The sequence below is a fragment of the Sturnira hondurensis genome, unplaced genomic scaffold (genome assembly GCF_014824575.4).
Source record: "Sturnira hondurensis isolate 20B ecotype Veracruz unplaced genomic scaffold, ASM1482457v3 Scaffold0022201, whole genome shotgun sequence".
Lineage (NCBI taxonomy): Eukaryota > Metazoa > Chordata > Mammalia > Chiroptera > Phyllostomidae > Sturnira > Sturnira hondurensis.
Genome location: NW_028094832.1, coordinates 3,206,273 through 3,229,432, shown reverse-complemented (window position 1 = coordinate 3,229,432; position 23,160 = coordinate 3,206,273). Strand labels below are relative to the sequence as shown.

The following is a 23,160-nucleotide window of genomic DNA, read 5'->3' as shown; positions in this document are numbered from 1 at the left end:
CAGAAAACAGCTGATACTGCTGCCCAGTGCTGAAGCTGTAGGAACTATATGAAGCTGGGTGGGATAATTCCCTGATCCATTGTAACTATGCTGTTATTCAGAGTGCCATGCATAGTATCCAGAGTCCAAAAAAAAATCCCTGCTTTACAAAGCTCCTGAACATTCTTTCCTTTAAAGCTCAGCAGCAACATACCCAATCTTTTAGGTAAACACAGACCCTGGCCAGGTACCTCAGTTTATTAGAGTGTTGTTTCAATACGCCAAGGTTGCAGGTTCAATTCTCCATTAGGACACAGAAGAGAATCAAACAATGAATACATAAATAATTGGAACAACAAATTGATGTCTCTCTCTCCCTCTTTTTCTATCTATCTATTTATCTATCTATCTATCTATCTATCTATACCTGTCTCCCCCCTTCCTCTCTTTCTTTTTCAAATCAATAAATTTTGAAAAATAGACCCAATTCAATGTTGTTCTTGAAAAGGTATTTTTTAGGAAATGCTAAAAAATTTTTTCAGTATCTACTCATAAAAGAAGGTAGATTCATTTTAGAGAAATTCTATAATAGGTTTAGAATCAACAATAAATTTGAAGAATGAGAGATTACAATAAGCCAAAAAAAACGCTCCATCATTTTTTATTTGAGAAATTTGATCTTTCTGATTCTTTTTCCCAGGCCCACACTATAATTTTTCACAGAAGCTGTGCTTCCCAACAGGATTTATTCTCATCATTAGATTACATTTAGCTTTTCTTTCTGACCTGCTTCTTCTCGTTTACATCCTTCCTTGTTCCCTTTCTTCTCTTGCCCCTTCTCCTTCTATGCAAGCTTCTCTTAAGCACTTCATCCGTAATCAGGGATCCCGCTTCCCTGATACAAGTGGCTGTTTGGTCATTTGGAGTCTGAGGCTGCTACGGGACAGGTTTTTACTATAACATTAGGAACATGGAGCAGCCTATTGTTAAGATTTTCAAGTTCATGTTAAAGACCAATTTCTTGCTGTAATCAAAACGGCCACTTCATTTCACTCCTGAAACAGAAGATTCACACTCTGCTGCCCCAGAGTTCTCAGAGCTCCGAAGTAGCACAGGCCCTCGGGTGACGTGTCTTGCTTGGCTGCCCTCCCACTCTGTCCTAAACTGACGGCCAAGTCCCCTCAGCGTAGGAGACCACAAGACCGTCTTTGCTCCTCAGCTCTCTGGAATAAAATGTATTTCCTTATTTGTTCTCAGTACACCAGCTACTTTTATGAGCATTCTATACTTACTATTTTGACTTCCCCAAAAAGCTTTTTGCATTAGCAACAGAACAGCCCAAGACAAACAACTTCAAATAACTTGAAGACATTAGCTGAGTAAACAAGACGAGATACTTTACACAAAAGGTGGACGTTAAATACTGTCTGCGTCTACCCAAGCATGCAGTCCTATCTTACCCTCTCTTTATTCTGCATTTTATTTACAGACCTGTTCCATTAAATGACTGATCTGTTCTGCACTCTGAAGCACTTTTTAAACTTACAGGCCTATTTTTAATGAAGATCTACAGTTTGAATTTATCATTTACAACAAAGTAGATGCCTTTTATTTTAAACTCTTTATTTCTCCTTATTACAATTGCTAGAATTCTGAGATTGTTTCAGAGAATTAGTTGTCTCACTTTTAGTCCTAAAAGCAGACACCCTGGCAGGTGCCTTTCCTTTTCTTTTCATTTAAAGTACAACTACGGGGTCTTATTTCAGTCTTATTTGTAATGGCACAGGTTCACTGAATTCCAGATGAAGGTTAACCAAAGAACTTATATGCATAACTCTCAGAGAGAGACAACTGGGTGGTGACGGCCCAGGGAAGGGGGTGGGGGATGGGTGGAGGCGGGCAAAGTAAGGGAAGAATGAGAACATCTGTATCAGTGTCAGGAACAAAAATAAAAGAAAAAACTTTCAATTCATAATTAAGCAATAAAAAATCTACTCTGGGATAACACATACCTTGTAAGACAATCTTAAAAACCTAATATGTAGGAAAATCTATTTTGCCTTGTATAAGGCAAATGCAGTTAAAGAAGTGAGAAGTCACAGTAGTTTTCTTAGTTCAAAATCCAAAAGAGCTTCGATTTTTAATGAAATAAATGCCAACGCAATCTCGCCAATGAATTTGAAGCCCTCATATAATTTTTAAATCTTTATTTTCCTATTGTGTATAAAACTATTTGTTTCTAGGCGTAGATACATTTCCCTCTACAAGTTTCAGAATGTTGGGTGTGGGGGACTGTTTTTCCTACTACCCTTCTATGTTCTCCAGCTGGGGTTCTGTACATTAGCCAGACAAAACAGGAATTAACAAGTGAAAAGGCCTACGAATTTATTTATATTAATATATATTTATGTAACATAAGTTTTACATGGCATTTACATGGAAGCCTTCACAAGGAAATGGGCACCTGACACAGCCGAACCGAGAATTTTTACAGCAGGTTTGATGGAGAGCGGAAAAGCAGTGAAAACGTGAGACGGGACAAAAGCACAGGCACTAGGAAGAGTGACCTGGGAGAAACCTACCAAGGCCTGTGCATTTGTGTCCCTCCCAGTCCTTGGAGGACAGGACGCCGCCGTCCTCTGGGTACAGTGAGGGCGCCTCTCAATGAAGGTCCATTACCTGCTTTAGGGGAAGGTCAGCACGTCCTTCAACTGCCTGTTGTTTCTCACATTCCTGCAACCTAGACTATTCAACGTCCCAAGGCGCCTTATTTGGGACAGTAAGTTCTGCAACCCGTCATTGCAAAGTTGGATATGCTTGAAGGTTAAAAACCATGACAGGCCTTAACTTGAGTCCCAAAAGAAACATACTGAAGTATCGGTCACTTGACTTACACACGAAACAGGTTAATATAGGTAATTTCCTAGACTTATGATGTCTTGGATCCAAAATCTACTACAAAATTTTAAGGTATATGTCAATCCAAAAGACTGTAATGCCTACCGACTAGATCTCTGTATGTGGATAAAATTATAGCCACCTAGCTCCCCACACACAGCAGGGCAGGCTTGACACCACGAAGAGGAGCTGGGGTGCAGGAGGGGGGTCATGGAAACTACTCTGTGAATCGTGTGCTCTGGACTGTGCAAGGCGGTGATCCTGTACCCAGCCCGCTAGGAAATTTTATTTTTAATAACTGTAAATACCTAAAGCACAATTTTAAAGACAGTATTGTGCTTTACCCAGAGGCTTTTTTCCATACTTCAAAAATATATTTATTTCATTAGGATAAGAATAGAAGAATGCTAGGCAAATAAAACTTTTATAAATTTCTTTACTTCATAAAATTTTTAAGTACCACAGTCTCTCTCTTTATCACAAAAAAGTTGCTAAAAATTAAATAACTAAAATTTGGTAAGCAAAGTCACATTTTGAATGTAGAGAAATTTCAACAGGAACTCAAGACTTTAATTCGCTCAAGGCCACTGAAGAAAAACAACTTGAAAAGTCACAGAGAAGTAAAACATAGTTTGATCAGATTAAGATTATCATAGTAACACATACTTTATTTGTCTCTATGGTGGTACCATTAGCTTCTGAAGTGGAGACTCTAGGTCATGTTTATCTAGTTTCTGGCAAAAAGTAGGCACTCAAGAAAACTGAATAAAGGAATGAATCAAAGAACGAAATGAACACAGACCAAACTCACCTGATTATCATATTAAGAACAGAAAGTACAAAGTATTTTAAACATTTGTTTAGATGTGGACTTCAATCTCACATTGTGGTCCGTTAATAAATATCAAGCAATAAAAAAAGGGGGGCGGCCATTAAGACAGGGAAAAGAGGAGAGAAAAAGCCAAAGGAAGAATTAGGGGCCGGCAGGGAACAGAGGCACAATGAAAAAGACAGTGTAAAACAAAGGTGTGTGGGGGCCACATGGAGAAGCAGTCTGGAAATATAGAAAAGGGTAGAAAAACAGAAAAAATGGCAGAGAATGAGGGCAAAACCTGATAGATAAAGGTCCATTTGTAGATAAAGTTCTATGCACACGATTGTGCAATCTATAGTTCATGAATTTCAGGGTTTCAACTTCTCATTACTCATCTTTGAAATGTGAATTAGCTGGTTAATTACTGCTTGCAGTTTGGGGTTTCCCCCTATTCTTAACTTGTCCATGTTACAGTGGCAGTGGCCAGCAGAGAAACATTCCTCCTGAGTTATCAATTCAGGTAGGGGAGACATCCTGCCCCTTCGCTCTTCCCTGAGAATGCCTACACGTCTAAAGTCTTTCACAAAGTGAAAAGAATTTATATCATTTTTTGTGATATAAATAAATAGCATATAATTTCATATTACTTAAGTTGGGAAATTTTAACAGGACCTAGCACAGTACCAGGCAGATGGTATATAATCAAAATGATACATACTTCTGAGTTATTTTTTAGTTTCTTTTCTTCTTTTTAATTTTTGTTGTTTTATTACAGTTGTCCCAATTTTCTCCCATTTCTCTCTCCTGCCCCACCCCAGTCAATCCCCACTTAAGTAGAGAATATTAATCAATCTTATACAAAGGGTATTTTGAAATTTGGTGTGCTGATGTTCAAACTTATTTCCATATTCAATTAACTACATGCACTTCCTGCTTCTGTGATACTGTTTTTATCATCCACTTTGCTCTGCCTTGACAAATTTAAACGACCTGAATTAAAGGATAACTCTTGAAACCACATCAACTGTAACTGGCTATTATTCTGGCTGAGGACAATTGATCAACATACGGCTGATCTCTCTCTGAATGGTTCTTTCACTGCATCCCTGGTCTTTGTTTTCTTTGAAAAGATCTGAAATAATAAAAACTCATCATCTGTAAGCAATGACATACACAAGAAGCTCTATTTCTACACCGCTGGTAACATACGAAACAAGAGGTTGTTCAGAGTGAAATTTCAAGGGACAGAGCATGCTTCAGAAGAAAATAGGATTAAAAAAAAAGAATCCACGTGACCATCTGCTGTCACAGAATAGAGGAACAAAAACTGGCCAAGTCCAGAAAATAAGCCTATGTTCTCTCATCTTCCCACTTTTTTCTGTCTTTTCTCCTCTTTTCTTCTTTTGTAACTTTTCTAGGTTATGGCTAAGAACCAACTGTAATCACACAAGTAGCTTTGGGGATATGGATATATTTCATTGTGAACAGCAACATGGTTCCTGGTAATTTATATAAACCTGTTATTTTTATAACAAATTGATCATGCTTCTTATTAGTTTATCATTTAGAAAAACTTAATTTTCAATCTTGATTTGATCATTAATTTTAGCTTTAGGGTTCTCTTCCCTCCTAAAACCAGACCAAAAAAAAGTCTGAAATAAACAATTGAATCCTTGAGGAAGTCACCATTTAAACAAATTCTCTGGGGACTTCTAACTAAATATAAATAGGTCCCTATGAGCTTTAGGACTTTATATATCGTTTCCACAAAATTTAGCATGAGGAGTCACATCTGGTACAATTAAGCTGCAGGGGCGGTAGGTAGGAAGACAATGTAACGTGGTTTACTCTGAAAGACCCTCCCATAAAATGCCTTCCACTAACACCAATACACCTACTTGTGGTGATAAATCTAGTAAGCAAGTCTAAGGCAAGCGCATACCAATCGAAAAGCCAGCAACTAAATTAAGAAGATTAATAGTAATTGTCTCAGAAAAGCCAAACAGCCAAACAGGGGAGTCTTATTGAAGAAAGGGGTGTTTGGACAAGATCTGTAATCCAGGGAAAGGAGAAGTGAGACAAGCGATCAATACAATAGTTCAAGATTACGAGGTGGGAAGATTAACCCAGCAAGATAAACTATAAGGTAAAAGCCTGAATAAATGCCACTTCAAAAAATGGCACAAAACTGCTAGGAGAGAGAAAAAGCTTTCCGGTCTTTCTTATAATTAATTAATTCAGCTTCTTGAGACTTCTATGGACTAACAAACTTGAAAATCCGATTGGTGAAAATAAGTAGGATTCTTTTTGTCATTTATTTGTGTCCACGTGTGTGTGTTGATCAGAAGTCGATCGTAGAACACTCTGGTAGAAGACAATAGAGTCCTGTCTCACGAGGAGAAAACAGAGGAAGTAGAGAACTGGAAAGGGCAGCTGTTGTCCTTGTCAGCTGTTACGACGACCTCAGGGCAGTATCTTGGGACCTTTGCTTCCCACTTTGCTCCTCCCTAACATGAGGATATTCTGTGCAAGATTCCTTTTCTCTCACAGTCAGAACTAGCTGAGAGCTATAAAGCAGTATTACGGTTTAACTTGCCCAATATGATCATTATGATGCACTCCTTGCTTTCATCAGCCTGGATCCTAAAGTCCTAAGCCAGCACCCTGTCAAACACATCGTGTGGCCTGTGGGTGGAAAACAATTTTTTTATTGCAAAATGGAGCAGCTGTATGAGTAGATGTTATCCATGGGTATGTATGCATGTATGTGTTTCTGTGTGTGTGTTGATATACCCAGTACTTTTTCTTAGTAATGTTTACACATGCTAATTAATTCAGTTAACATTTTCATCTCTGCTGATTTATTTATCACGAACAAAAGTCTATATAACATTCAAGGAGAAAAATGAAAAGGGCTTGGGAGAAAGAAGGATGGGAGAGGCATTTTGCGACTTATCAAAGCATAAAAATAAAGATCTCGCTTTTCCAAAACAATTCTGTAAACGATTCTGTAAAGGCCCTATCATAAATAGGGCCTTTATGATATAGAAATAGCCAACAGAAAAATCAGTTCTCATATCCAGCAAGCAACATGTATTTCTACTACTGTTTCCTAATCAATCCTCCCCCTGGGCTGTCATAACTATTCCAGTTTGTTCAGCCAAAGCTGAGACTATGATCTAACAAATTAGTTCTTGTAAGTCGATTTAAATGGCCGCAGTGATTGACAAAGAGATNATTAAGATGCTGATCACGCGCCCACCCACCAACCGTCGCCAAGAGCATGCAGTGAGCATGCACAGGACAACCTATCGGGACCACCTCCCCTTTTCCCTTCCTCTCTATAAATAACAGCCCTGCCCAAAATAAAATTTGCGGCTTGATCAGAAACCTGTCTTGCTGCCTTTCTTCACGCCTCTTGTCCCATCCCTATACATCCGTTTCAGGTAGACTCGGGACCCTCGTTGACTGTTCCGCGGGACGGAACATTCCACCACAGTGACTAAAGAAACATAGTGACAGAAAAATGTCCTCTATGATTCCTAACCTACCAAGACTCTGTTTTAATGTGTTACTTAAATTTCTTTATGATCTGACTGAAGTGAGACAGAAAACTGAAGAAAAAACTACCATAGTTTTTTTCCACTCATTTACTGATCGGCACTTAGGTTGCTTCCAACTCTTGGCTATTGTAAATTGTGCTGCTATAAATACTGTTGTACATAGGTTCTGTTGCATTGGTGTTTCAGGGTTATTAGGGTATAATCCCAGCAGTGGGTTGCTGGGTCAAAAGCCAGTTCCATTTTTAGTTTTTTGAGGAAATTCCATAGTGTTTTCCACAGTGGCTGCACCAGTCTGCATTCCCACCAATGGTGCACTAAGATTCCCTTTTCTCCACATCCTCACCAGCACTTACTGTTTGCTGATTTGTTTATGATGGCCATTCTGACCAGTGTTTAGTGGTATCTCATTGTTTTAATTTGCATCTCTCTGATGGCAAAAAACTATGGTCCATTTATACAATGGAATACTACGCAGCACAAAGAAAGAAGGAGCTCCTATCCTTTGTGACAGCATGGATGGAACTGGAGAGCATTAGGCTAAGTGAAATAAACCAGGTGGTGAAGGACAAATACCATATGATCTCACCTTTAACTGGACCCTGATCAACAAAACAAACAAGCGTGCAAAATATATCCAGAGACATTGAAATAAAGAACAAACTGACAGTAACCAGAGGGGGAGGGGGATAACAGGGGAAATAAGGGGAAGGATCATCAAGGAACATGAATGAAGGACCCATGGACAAAGTTAACCGGGGGGGTAGGACAGAGGCTGGGAGCTGGGGTGGGTGGGACAGGGGGCAGTGGTGGTGGGAAAGTGGGGACGACTGTACTTGAGCAACAATAAAAAAATGAAAATAATTTTTTTAATTTTTAAAAAACTGAAGAAAGAGGCTATCTCAGCTAGTCAAAAATTCCTATCTTCTTTATTTAATAGGAGAAAATAATTCTTCTTTGGTTGCCATGGCCATTATAATATTGGAATTAAAAGTCTTGTAAAAATTAAAATGTGTAAGTCAGTATATTTGTGCTCCATTAGTTACCAATCTATATATCTCACTCAGACCCTAACGTCCTTTCTCGTCATCTAATGGCTTCGCTTCCTCTTTCACTGAGGCATAAATCAAAAACTGAACTTGCACATGCTCTCACTACCACGCAGACCTCCCTGTGTCCACGCCCAAAACTCCACCCTCCGCCCCCGACTAAGGATGATCTGTTTTCTCTTGGATTCAGTTCACTGTTGCTTCCACGAAGACTCGGCTCCTACACCTCTCACCTTTCTCTTGTTAGGCATTAATTTGTCTCAACTGCCTAGAATAACTGTCATTAATATCAAAACATTCTATAGTAGCAGCCGTCTTATAAATTACCTTCTACCACCTCGTATTTCCTCATTTGCTGCTCTCTTTTGTAGTTAAAAATCCATATTTTTATAGTAAATTGCCACACTTTACCCCCTTAATGACTTAGAAATCTAATTTGCTTCACTTACAATACAACATTTCTTTCTTACTTCCAGTCTGGTAGATGCAACCTGAGACCTGACAATCAAGCCCTCTCCTTCTGTCAAGCTTCTCTCTTATTCAGCAGTGCCCAGGACACTCTATTCACAGTTTAAATAACAATGGTATTGAAATACACAAGGCAGCGTAGATCCCAGCTACTTTATATCTGTACTGGTTCCACAACAGCACTATCAGCAAAAACTGTTTTCTTGGTGAACTTTAGCAGCTATGTTTTAAATGACTCTTAAGAAATTAGAATTAAAGGCTATGTTTGCATTAGCCCGTATTACTGTTAGAATACTACTATCACTGATATTTTGATATGATATTGAAAATAAATCATCTCCATGTAACTACATGTAATATAAAACATGACACTCATTTTACTTTATAGTTAAATGTTTCATATAATGATATGTATTTTAATCATAAGAAAAAGAGACCCTGTCCAGTGTGGCTCAGTTGGTTGGAGCCTCATCCCATGGACTAAAAGGTCGCCAGTTCAATTCCCCATCAGGGCACCTACTCAGGTTGCAGGTTCCATCCCCAGTCAGGGCATGCACCAGAAGACAACAAATGGATGTTTCTCACATCAACAATTTTCTCTCTCTCACTCTCTCTCGCTCTCCCCCTCCCTCCCTCCCTTCCTTCCTCTCTCTGGAAGCAACGAAAAAAATGTCCTCCAGGGAGGATAAAAAAAAAAAAGAAAGAAAAAGAGGATATCCATCAATTAAGTTGATCTTATAAAATATGAACAGCTGTATTTATATAGGGAAAGAAACTCTTCAAGGAATCTCACACACTCAGTTAATATTCAAAAATCACTGCCCAATCAGAACTAAAAGGAAGGACTGCTCTGTCTTCCTTTCCTACACAAGCATGAACAATTATAATCCTGGCTGTAATGTTGAGACAAATCTCAAATCATTCAGTCAGATGTAATCACCAACTGAAAGCAGATTCTTCCCTCGGCCAACAGCGCCGTGACGGGGACCTAGAGAGGCAGAAACAGCAAGGAGGTGCTGCTGCGCACGGGATTTTACGGCTGTTCTCTGAATTTCATTATAAACATGAGCAATATAGAAATACCACTGTATGAGAAGTACATACTTATTAAAGACTCTTTGCACCCTGGCTATAAAATATGTATTTCCAAACACAGTTTTTTTAAAGTTGAACTGAATGTACGTCCTGGGCTACAAAAAAAAAAAAAAAAAAAAAAAAATGAGGGGAAGCGCCATCTAGAGACAGCTCTAGCTCGAAGGCATCTGGTCCCTGGATCAGAAACCAGAGACGCCGACAGGAAGTACAGCTGCTCATAGGCCAATATAAAACATATTGGCAGAACATTTCATAAGCTTTCGGCTTTTAAATTAGCTTTAATCCTTGATTATGTCCAGAATGGCCTTGAGCAGCTCAACCAGCTCACTTGGCAAATCAGGAAACTGAAATCTAGAAATAGTAGAGGGCTGTCCGGGGTGACCCAGCAGTAAATGGGAATGCTGGGCTGGGACCCGAGGTCCTCAGTCACTCTCCAAAATGATTGATTTCATTCATTTTGGAAAATGTGCCAGATAAAACAGTGTTTTAAAATGAGGGAAATTATTGCTTTAGTGTTTAAAATATTTTTTAGTGTTAAAAACTACTGTTTACCTTTTCTTTTTAAGCCAAAGGGACTGCAAAGTATAAGCATGCTTTTATAATACATTTTCTAAACTGTCATAATGTTAAACAGCATATAATGTGATGTGTATAAAGTCTAATTTGTTTCTTAAAATGAGTTGAATTGGCAATAAGTCTTTTCAAGATACAGAAATTACAGTCCTTTTCCACTAAACCTCATTAAATTAGTTATCTGTGTCTTTAAGGCAAACATTCATCCTTTTGCATAAAGGAAAATCTTTTGAAGAGGGTGATATAGTTTGGCACCAAGTACAAACTTTCCCTCCTCAGCCTGAATATGGAAGTGAACTTTTTTTCATTCTTTCTTTTATTAATTTTTTTTCCAAAAAAAATGTTATGGTTATTCTATTAGAGTTGTCCCAATTTTTTCAACTTTAATTTTTAAATCTCATGCTCACCTGGTGGAATCTTACAAGCTAAATGAGAGAAATGAAGAACAGACTTAATATTTACTGAGCTACTATTACCAGGTATTATGTTAGACACTTTGATATTTTATTTCACTTTTATCTCAGGCAAATTGATTTCACACATATCGTTTGGCTGCACTAAACCCCTTTAAAACAAGAACAAAGCAATTTTTAAAAAAAGTATACACATAAAATCACAAGAAAGAACAGGAAGAAGGATTGCTGAATAATTTAGCAGATAGTAAAAAGCTGAATTGTAAAGCCAGTAGTAAAAAAAGCTGAGAACAGACTCGAACTGCACTACAGAATCCGCACCGGGGTCGCTCGCTGGTCTCACCGCGTACTTCTGGGTGAGGGTGAACAGAATGGGAGAACTGGCTGGAAGTCTGAGTGAGAAGCAGCCAGGCTACCCGAGTCACTTTCCCACTCTCCCCGCGAAACTCCCTCTCGGGTCCTGAAAACACTAGAGGTTTATGTTCAGGGGGAGGTTGAACAAGCCTCTGGACTGGGGGAGGCGCAGAATTAAATGAGCTCCTGGAATATAAAGAACAATATTAGAAATAAAAAACTAAATAGCACAGCGGAGTAATAAAGTCAATTGAGAAAATCTGTCAGAAAAAAAGCGAAAAACAAAATAGACAAAGACATGCAAAATACAAAACACACAGGCTAGACTTCCAATATCTGAAAAATAGGGGTTCCATAAAGAAAGAAAGGAAATCATCAAAGAAATAATTCAAGAAATTTACTTTATATGTCCTCTTTAATCCAAAGAATAGTCATTAAAAAAAAGAAATTCACTTTCAAACAAATACCTGACTTTGCAGAGTCAAAAAGTCTACTCACTGAGACCTTAGAAAAATGGATAAAAATAGAACCACATCTAGACATACCATCATGAAACTTCCTCATACCGGACAGAAAAAATTCTACAGGCTCGGGGACTTGGGGAACAGTTCAAACATAAAGGATCAGGAGCTACAATGCTTCCACGTCTCAATGGCACCCCTGACAGCTGTACAGCCTTCAAAGGTGTGGACATCTGTGGCCAGTTTGGGGTGTTAAATAGCATTTACATGGGTGTACAAACAAGTGAAACACTGATCTTCTCAAAATTGTGGGGTAACTAAATTGGGAGGGTTGAACAATAGAAAAATGTAACTGAGAATTTTGGGGGGGACGGGGAAAAAGAGGTAAATCTTCACATTTCCTCATGTGAAATGAATAGATAATACCTAAAACTAAAACCAAAAAGTGCTGATATAGTCATATTATACCTGTTGTAGAAGCTAATTATTAAAAATGCCTCTTTCTACTCTCAAAATTTTACCCTTTGCAACAACAGCATGGTTGGACCTGGAGAACATTATGCTAAGTGAAATAAACTAGTCAGAGAAAGACAAATCCCATATGATTTCACTTATATGTGGAATCTAATGAACAAACTGAACTAACAAGCAAAATAAGAGATGGACTGATGGAGAGCAGGCGGACAAGCTTTGGGGTGAGGAGAAGCTGGAGGGAGCGAACAGAAACAGAGAAACACTCACGGAGAGGATAATGTGAAGGGGGCAGGGGAATGGGAGTTGGAAGGCAAATGGTAATGAAAAATAAACTATTAAAAATAACTTTTTTTTTACTCTCAAAATTATCCTCATTGGACAAAATTATTCGGTCACCTTAATATTGCTCTCCCATACCTCCATGCACTTGCCCTTGTTAGTCTCCTTACCTTGACTTTCCTCTCCCAAATGTCCTTGTGGAGCAAAAAAATCCTTCACATTTCTGTACAAGTTCTATTCACAAAAATTTCCTTGAACTAAAGACTTTTCCCCCTGTGCCTCAAACACTCACATACAACTTCACTGTAACAATTATCTCACTCTATTGCAGCTGTCTGGTCACTTGTCTTCCCGGAGAACATGAGCTCCTGAGAGTGAGGATCACTGTGTCCCCACTCCGGTTATCCAGCACTGAAAACAGGGCTACGCAATGTAACCCACACAATAAAACCACAAAAAAAACCCACAGGCATAATTCCACGCCCATGTTCTGACTAATGGGTGCAAATATGGGACTGCAAACTCTTAGGTGAGTTTGAATATGTCTGTCATCACGGGTACTCAAACGCAGATAACCTATTCTCTCCTGAGCTAAGGCATGTTCACAAATTATTTTAGCTTTATATGTGATGAGATGAAAATGGCAAACATAACAATGACATGTTTTCAATTCAGTAATAACACATGTGAATGTCTTTTCAGCTCTTTTGAACTGAATTAGCAGTGTTATCTTGCCCAGTTTCAAGTGAGAATGAATTGTGTCTGGGATTTCTAAGGGGAGTGAGATGGGAATGACTGGAAGTATTTGAAAATCTTCCCCTTTTTATTCTAAATTACTGTATTTATTAATTAGTGTACTAATCACAGAAGTTCTCAAACATTTATGCCCATTAGAACTACATGAACAGATCGGAAAATAAAGATTCCCGGATTACTTAGCGAGGCCCACAAATCTGAATTTTTTTCAAAACAACTCCATCACTCAATTGATTTTTATTTTAAAAATAAATCACATTACCCAATTGATTTTCAGCTGGGGACTCTGAACTGTGAAACACTGGAGGTTACTGGGGCTCCTTCAAAGCAAAGGTATGGCACCGGGTCCACTATACACAATGGTTATTTATCCCAAAGCCCCAGTTATCTCTGCTGCAGAGACAAACACGTAGAGGAACAAACAGTACTGTTACCTCCAAAGCTGCGACGAGCCTGAGATTCTGCCCCACATGTGTGTGTGTGTTATATATCACATATGCATCTATGACACAGGTTTATATTATACATGTCTATTATTTAGTATACATTAAATACTATATCCTACATTACATATTATATATTATGATTATGTATATTGACACTTGGTACATAATTCATATGTAATATATAATACACACAGACACATACTATTATCTTTATTATATATTAAATATATAATTACATCCTCAAGGAGAATAATAACAGATTGAATTACTTAATAAATCAGTGGGATAGAGACTCGGTATAAAATTAAATTGCTTTAAAGAAAATAAAGAAGTGTAACCTTTTTTTGCACAGTTGAGAACATGAACTATGATCCATACCTCACATACAGCTGTGATACTGACTGTGAAGCTGAAGAAATACCTTCCTTAAAAACATCTACTTAAAGAACAAAGGCTGTCAAAGTGACAGGCACGCCCCACATGGGTCACCCTCTTTCCATACGGGGCAGCGTGGTGCAGGCACCCAGGCTGACTGACTGCTTCCTGTCTATACAGGGAGACAAGAGCCATCCACAGGCTCCCCGCTTACACCAACACTCACACGTAAAGAGGCTACTAATGGCAGCCACGTTTACCACTGGTAAACAATGAACATGAACAATTCAGTATAACCAGCTATTCGAAAAACTAACAACACAAAAGAAAAAGATCAGATGAAAACTACTGACAAGGTAGATCCAGTAAGAGATGAGAATTTGTAAATCATTTTCAATGCTATTCTAAGACAGATTAAAGAATATATTCATTCATAAGGTAAAACAAACTAATACGCAAGAAGAGAATAACAGAATAAGTCAGAGTCCATATAAATTAAGAATTCAATTATAGAAGTTTTAAAAAAATTGTTGAGTTGGAAAAATGTAAAGCAATAAAACTAGAAGGTGAAATTTGTTTAGAAGTCCAGAATAGTATATAAATCCATAAAGTCTAACATTCATCTCAGGAGTGTCTTTATTGGCAGAATAAAGACAGTAAAAGGGAGAAATCATCAAATAGAAGAAAATCCCTAGACTCTAAGACATGACTTTTCAGATAAAAGGCGCCAGCAAATGTAGTTCAGGATAAATAAAAAGTAACTCATAAGCACATCCACATTAGAGGTCCACACATCTCAAAGGGGTTCCTTCTCAATCTTTTCTCTGCATCCCCTCCTCCTTGATCTCTAAATTATGTGGCCCCAAGAGCCTCTATTTCACTTCTTTTCTATATTACACTCAGTTGCTAAATGGTCTTATCTTCTCTCATCACTTTGAATGTCATCTGTTTATCTCTCCATTTCCAGCCTCTCCCCAAAGCTTCACACATCAAACTGATTTCCCTTCTGCAAGCTAGCATACATTTCAAAAGGTAATATCTGAAATAGAATTTTTATCTCAACCCCGATTCTAAATTCTTCATCTCCTCAACTTCTCCATCTCAGCCAACAGCAACCCCATTAATCCAGCTGCTCAGACCACAAAACTCTGAGTCACGCTTAGGTACTTGATTCCTCCTGATCCGCACGCTAGCCATCTGCAAGACCAAGATCTAGCAGGAATTTATTTAAAAGGTGCATCCAAAAAGGCTGTTCATCTGCTAATGCCGGGATGAAGTGGTTTTCTCTCTCTCTCCCATCCCTCACCACCCTGTTGGTATTAATTCTCTCTCTCATCCAAAGCAATATAGTGTTCAAGAACATGAGAATGCATCTCTTTGTCTATGGTGCAAACACCACATGTTCTACACTAAATAACATACACATGGTATTTTATATGTTGGATATTGGTTTGAAAATTGAAATCATCAAAATATGAAATACTTACTTCATTTATACTTACTAAATTAAATGTAAATTCTATAAACCTGGAAATATAAAAGTAATTAAAACAGGAGCTAATTGGTAAAAACAGATGTGGAGAGATATAGAAGAGCAATACATTTCTGATCTTATGCAGTAGAAAACCAAGAGGTGCTGTAAAAAAATTTATGGGTCAAGAAACAGAACTTTTATAAATTTAAGTAACAAAAGAATTTTAAAAAATGAGTCTGATAAGGAATGGAAATGGGACAAAAGAACAAGTATTACAAGAGCTAAATTTTTCTCACGTCATAGGGGGAATCAATAACTATTTTTAAACAGTTACACTAACAAATACAGTACATGCACATTATTTAAGACTTGAATTTAACCTCCAGAAAAACTAATGGTAAATGGGTAAATATAACTATTTCTGATGGGTGGAAATAAAGGAAAATGTAGTAAGCCTTACTTTTCATTTAGCATCCCTTGTGTTTGAATTTTTAATAAGGCATATATTGCTGCTATAATAATTAAATAAACAAATATATAAAAGTGAATATAGTTATAAAAATGGAGCAAATGATTACACCCAATCTACTTTTATGTCTAAATTTTCACCCATGTTTATCTGAACAAAATTTTATAAGAAGACACCCATTTTTATTTGGTCAGAAGCATAAAAGACACAAATGCTGATCCAGGATATTTTCACCCAGTTTTTATTTTTAATTCACTAAGTACAAAAATTGCTTAACTACTGTTTGGTCTAAATGTGTGGATACCAGGGTATGAACTTCATGAAAAAACTCATTAACAGGAACTTTCACGTCTATAACTACAAAAGGTCACACAGTGATTCACTGTAATTTGTCCCCTCAAAGAACTGCAGGACTGGGGAGCCCTCTGAAGGGAGACATGGCAATTTAAAACGCAGTAAATACCCCCACTGCCCTAATGCCACCCCTGGTCCTGTTTCTATGTTTATAAACACGGCACTATTTTTACCTTGAGTAATGCATGGCTTGGTGACCTGCAATATTAAAATAGAAGTCTGTTGTGTGTTTCATCTCATTGGTGTGCCCAGTGGCCTCGATCCAGTGTCCTATCGGGAGACAGTAAACACCATCCACCAAGTTGTTTTCGTTATAAGTACAGCAACGGTCATGGTGAGGCCCATTGCCTGGAACAAGAAGGAATGAGAAACTGAGCAACTGAAAGTTGTCCTTGAACAGTCACAAAGTCACTGACACACAATTAATAGTAAGATGAAAATAAATATAAACTGCATAATCTACACATTGCAATATTAAAAAATAGAGGAGAGTGAGGGGAGAAACAGTAGAAATTTCTAAAATGTTAGTTATGAATGTCATAGAGTTCTGTGTTCTTTTGAGCCCAAGGACAATTCCAAAAGCACATTAACTTTTTCAGAATTTCATGGTACTTCTCGGTGCCTTAAGAGCCTCTTGTGGATTATTTTACAGCCTGATAAACTGCTGAAAACATTTCTTAAAGCAATCAATGTTCCTGCCTTACATACTTTTCATTCTGGTATACAAATTCATGATTAAAATCACCAGTAGGTCTTCCAGTCAAGATGACAGTATAGGTAGACATGTCTCACCTCCTCACACAAACATATCAAAATCACAACTAAACTATAGAACATCTATCATTCAGAACCACTGGAAACTGCACTGAATGGAAGTCCTACAACTACAGAATTAAAGAAGAAACCACATGGAGACTGGTAGGAGGGTTGGAGACTCAGAACAGCCTGGTTACACACCTACTTGTGGTCGATAAAAGTCAGGAGAGATATCTCAGAAGCAAGAGGTTCCAGCCCACACCAGCCCCTGCAACCATGGGTTCCCGTGCCAGGAAGACAAGTCTCTATAACTTCTGGCCGTAGAAACCAGCAGGGATTGAGTCTGTGGAAGACAGAAACTGCTGGAATCTGAAGTGGCTCCTCTTGAAGGGCCAATGCACAGACTTAATCAGACTCACTCCTTCTGAGATCCAATGCCAGTACACCAGATTGAAAGGCATCAGAAATATATGGAGAGGAAAGGAATTAATTACCTGGCATCAGGGCAAGAGCTGGGGGAGGGCAGCTTTCTCACAGACAGAAATGCTGGCAGAGGCTCCAGTTCCTTTTCTAAGCGCCCCCCCCCCGCCCCCGGACAGACCCACCAGGTGGGGGCGATATATGAGACTCCATCGACCTGGCTAAAATGTTTGCTCTACTCTGGTCATTCCTTGTGGCCCTGCCCCACCCAACTATCAGGCACACACAAGCTGTTTCCAGTGGTTTTCCCATCTGAATGACTTGCCTTGGCCCATGCTTCCAATTTTCCTAAATTCTCTCAAAGAAGCTGAATCTGGCTTGGGCAAGCTCCACAACTCTTCCTCAGTTTCCCCAGGCCTGGTACTACAGCAGCCATCCTTGGTTCACAGCTTGGCCTCTCCTGGCACCTCCAAGCCCAGCACAAAGTAGCAGCCATCTGCAGATTGCTTTGTAGCTAATGTTTTGTGACCCCAAACAGAACACAGGCAGTGGCTGACCTTCGACATGACAAACACAATCGAGGCTCAACTACAAGAGGAGCATGCACACAGTCCATAGAGTGGGCACACCTTAAGTGTCCAGCTTGTGTGATAGGGGAGGCCGTGGCACTGGGCCTTCAGGATACCTGTTATATTAAGCCCCTCTATCAAGCCTGAGAGATGTAGTAGCTCTACCTAATACATAAAAGCACAGGGAGGCTGCCAAAATGAGGAGATAAAGAAACATGGCCCAAGTGAAAGAACAAATCAAAACTCTAGAAAAAGAACTAAACGAAATGAAGAAAAGCAATCTATCAAATGCAGAGTTCAAAATACTGGTTATAAGGATGCCCAAGGAACTTAGTCAGTGTGGTGGACTCTGGCCAGCAGAGTCCGCCTCTTGTGGCTGACGACGAGAATAAATACACAGGTGACAACAATCCTGTGGAGAAAAAGGGAACGGCATGGCTACTCTCTCAAGGGGAGAGTGCCTGTGGATGCCTCGGCCACTCCCTCAAAAGGAGAGCATGCCGACCCTTGCCTAGACAGGCTTTTATTGTTTTCCTCAGGTCTTACATCAGAGAAGAATTTACTATCTATTACATAGAATATTACTGTCTAAATTTTAGGTACAATCAAGGAAATTAAAATAACATGCAGAGGGGAATGGCAGTGAGCTGATTAGCTCTGTCCTTGGGCAAATTCACACAGGTTTTGGAAATTACCTGGAAGATAGACAATACACATTTGTTGTTTTAGAACAGGGTGATGGAGTTTTAGCAAGAACAAGCCATAATAGTCTGTATGTGGTTTCTAGGCCTGATTCCCATGGAAAAACTCAGTTTGAAAGTCTGGCTCCTGCCCACCACTTCACTTCTATAGGTTTTCCATACAGAGCTGAATCACATTCGCCAGACCAAAACAAACCGGTCCCCTACAAGTGATGACTTCAACAGTCAGAAAAAATACCCAGTCAGAAATGAAGAGTACACTAATTGAAATAAATAACAATTTATAATGTATAAACAATAGAGTAGATGAAGCTGAGAATCAAATCAGCAATTTGGAACATAAGGAAGCAAAAAAAATGATCAATCAGAACAGAAAGAAAAAAAAGAATTTAAATAAATGAGGATAGTATAATGAGCCTCTGGGACAACTTCAAGCATACCAACATTCACATCATAGGGAGGCCAGAGGATAAAAGGAAAAGCAAGAAATTGGAAACCTATCTGAAAAAATAATGAAAAAAAACTTCCCTAATTTGGTGAAGGAAATAGACATACAAGTCCAGGAAGCACAGAGAGTACCAAACAAAATGGACCCAAAGAGGCCCACTCCAAGACACATCATAATTAAATGTCAAAGGTTAAATACAAAGAGAGAATCTCAAAAACATACAAGACAGCCTCCATAAGACAGTCAGCTGATTTCTCGAAAGAAACTGTATAGGCTAGAAGGGACTGGCAAGAAATACTCAGAGTGATGAAAAACAAGGACCTACAACCAAGAACACTCTTCCCAGTAAAATATTATTTAGAATCTAAGGACAGATAAAGGGCTACCCAGACAAGAAAAAGCCAACAGAGTTCATCATTACTAAGCCAGTAGTAAATAAAATGTTAAAGGGTCTTCTTTAAGCAAAAGAAGAAAAAGATAAAAAAATATTAACAGAAAATGGCAGTAAATACATATCTATCAACAACTGAAACTAAAAAATAAATAAACAAGCAGAACAGAAACAGAATCATAGATACAGAGAACATTTTAATGGTAGCCATGTGAATGGGTTTCAGGAAAAAGGTGAAGGGATTAAGAAGTACAAATTGATAGTTAAAGAATGATCATGGGGACGTAAAGTACAGCACAGGGAAGAGAGTAGACAAAGAACATGTATGCAGGACCCACGGACGTGGACAAGGAGGCGAGGATTGCCTGAGGGGGTGGAAGGGCTGGATGGAGGGGGACAAAGGGGGAAATTTTGTAGCAACTATAAGAGCATAAACAATAAAACTGTTTTAAAGTAAAAAATAAAATTAAAAATAGATAAAGTAAAATCAGCTATAAAGTATTTCTGTTTCAGGTCAAAAATAAACAGATTTTCAAAATGAATATATTATTAAATAATAAAAAAACGATCATATCCAATGTAGTTGGCTATGTAAATCAGTAGTTAGTATCATTTTCAGATGGGAAACTAAGAATCACAGAGATTAACTAGTTTGTCCAAGATCACAGAACTAGTAAGAGCAGAGCTGGTGGTAACCTAATGCCCCTAGTCCCCACCTTTCCAAAATCTCATACCTTCACGCTGTTTTTGCCTTTCTCACAAACATCTCACCAACCATCCTCTTTCCAGGGAGTGGAGCCAAAGAGGCAGAAATGGGAGAATGCGTCCCTGAAAATACTATCTACCCAGTATCAACAACACTTTACTTCTATGAAATATACATCATACATTACTTTCATTAGCAATTCTCGTGTCACCACCTCATTTCAAACTATCTTTTCTTTAGATTACCTAATTTCCATAATTGTCATTAATAAAAGATAAGCAAAATAAAAATAGGAATAAGTCACATCTGTTATGAATGTAAAATTTTGACTCATTTTTCCTTTGCTCTGCCTTGTAAAACATATAATCTAAAGCTATTTGGCATAAAATCTCAAAAAAATCCTGAAGTCATTGGGCAATTCTTTAAGGATAAAATTCCCCTCCATCAGACAGAAGGTACAGGATGGCCGCCTTTATAACTCGTCACTTATCTTCCTGGATCAGACTCCTCTTTTGCTCTTCATAGCCACATGACACTACACCAGCTGCTTTATCAACCCTGATATTTCATCCATGAAAACTAAACTATACGGCAACCCCACTTCTAGAAATACATCTAAAGGAAAGATTAACAAGAGTAAAGGAGGGCACATACAGAGATATATGTGTGGCAATACTATTTTAATAATGAATACTGTAACCTATGCAAGTTTACCTACACAGATATGTGAGTGCCCACTATATGGCAAGCACCATGATCATTCATGTTAAGGATTTAGGTATTTACCATAAAAGCAATTAAACAACTGAGATACTTTAAGCAGGCAAGTGACATGGCCAAATTTGTACTTTGTAAAGATCTCTCTGAGGTTACAGAGTAAAACATTAATTCAAGAGCAATGAGACTGGAAGCAGGAAATCCATGGGAGATCACGGAAGCCTGGAGGTAGAAACGGAAAGGAGTGGGAAGACTCACGAGGAAAAAGCCATACAGCTTGGTGATTCATTAAATGTAGGAGGTGAAGAAGAAAGGGAATCAATATGCTTCTAGGGAGTATAACTCAATATATAGCAGCTTCATTCACTGAGATGTGAAATCTGGAAATGGTTGGAAAGGAAGCTCATTAGTCTGGCTTGGCATGCTGGGCTCGGAGTGTTCTTTGGACAGCCAGAGGGGATGTCAAATACACGGTCTGAGTTGCCCATTTGACACTCAGACTAGAGATCTGGACTAGGAAAATAAATGTATGACTCACCTGAATGGAAATGGCAACTGAAACAAGGATACAGATGAATCACAAAGAAACCCAATGTTGACTGAGAAGAAAAGCATTTTTTTCTAGAACCCATGCCCCCCTCCCACTCCCTCCAAACTCCCCTCCCTCCCTTTCCTCCACCCTCCCCCTTTTTTTTGTCTTTGTGTCCTTTATTGTATAGTTCCTGAAAATCTTTCTCCCCTCTGTCCCCTCCCCACTCCCCTCTGGCTGTTACTAGATTATTCTTATTTTCAATGACTCCTGTTATATTTCATTTGCTTTTTCCTTTTGTTGATTATGTTCCAGTTAAAGGTGAGATCATCCGGTGTTTGTTCCTCATCGCCTGGTTTATGTCACTTAGCATAATGCTCTTCAGCAAATGAGTGGATCAAAAAAACTATGGTACATTACACAATGGACACAGCAGAGAGATAGAAGGAGCTCCTACCTGTTGGGAACAAGAAAAATAGTCTCAGTCCCAAGGAGCCTGCGTCCCTAGCAAACATCCTGTAAGTTGATTGCCATCTGTCTAGTTTCAAAATTTTCCTTTCAGTTGAGTCAGACCCCTGTTCACCCAGATGACTAAGCCAACAGCTAACCGCCACATCTGCTTCTGTGCAAGGCTTGCTTGCTTGCCTCTATATAAGGACTTAGCTGTAAGTGCTGGGCGCAACTCTCGTTTGCAGCCCCTGCGGGCACCGTGTCTCCAGACGCTTTGAGAGTTCGCCCCTGCGCAGGTTAAACTTGGCCAATAAAGTAACATCTTTGAAACCCTGAAAGTCTCCGACATTTGTTCTCCCGGTTGGTGGATGCAACACTACCCTTTACAACAGCATGGATGGAACTAAATTTATAACAACTTAAATGATACAACTTAAGTAAGTATAATTATTCAGGACCTCAAATATATACAAATTATAACGTTCAAGATAAATCATTAATGGAACATCAACTTCCTAAGAACTCTTCATCCCTAGAATTGATCTCTTTAGTCACTTATTTTTATACACACACTTTAGGTAACTTTAAAAGGGATCTTTCATATATAATAACTTGAGTCATACAAGTTGATTCTATAGTGTTTTTACAGGGTTAGTCATTGTCTTTTGAATTTAGCTTTTAAAAATAGCAAAAGTGAACAATAAAATAAATCTTGTTTTTGAGGACTTTTGAATCAGTGAGTGTGGAGAACAAGACCAATAAAATGGCACTGGTCTGGTCAAGATAGCATACTATATGCCAGGGGTGTCAAACTCGTTTTCACTGGGGGCTACATCAGCCTCGCAGTTGCCTTCAAAGGGCCGAATGTAAGTTCAGCTCCTTAACGGTTAAGGAGTAGTTACATTTATACAGTCCTAAAATTACATTGGGCCCTCTGAAGGCAACCACAAGGCTGATGTGGCCCTTGGTGAAAATGAGTTTGATGCCACTGGCATAAAGTATATAAAACAAAGTAGAGTCACCCATGTCAACCAGTCAGCCATGACACTTTCATTCAAGAGGCAACCTGCCTAGTTCAGAGGAGACACACCTGGCAAGGAGACACACCTGAAATATCTTCACACATGATCAGAACAGCCTTGCTTGCAAAGCAGGACCACCCATAGGTAGACTCTTGGGCAA

The 23,160-nt window shown here is 38.7% G+C and overlaps 1 protein-coding gene across 3 annotated transcripts in view; it reads right to left on the bottom strand.

Annotated features, from left to right (window-relative positions):
- EPM2A (EPM2A glucan phosphatase, laforin) overlaps positions 1 to 23,160 on the bottom strand; it is a 79,811-nt gene that overhangs the window by 33,198 nt on the left and 23,453 nt on the right. For all 3 annotated transcript variants that reach the window (XR_005064813.1, XM_037034770.1, XM_037034769.1), the window contains exon 2: positions 16,465 to 16,639. Coding sequence is in view for 2 of the 3 variants with exons in the window: in XM_037034770.1 (XP_036890665.1) it covers positions 16,465 to 16,639 (175 nt within the window). In the remaining variant the exon portion in view is untranslated. The remainder of the gene's footprint in view (positions 1 to 16,464; positions 16,640 to 23,160) is intronic.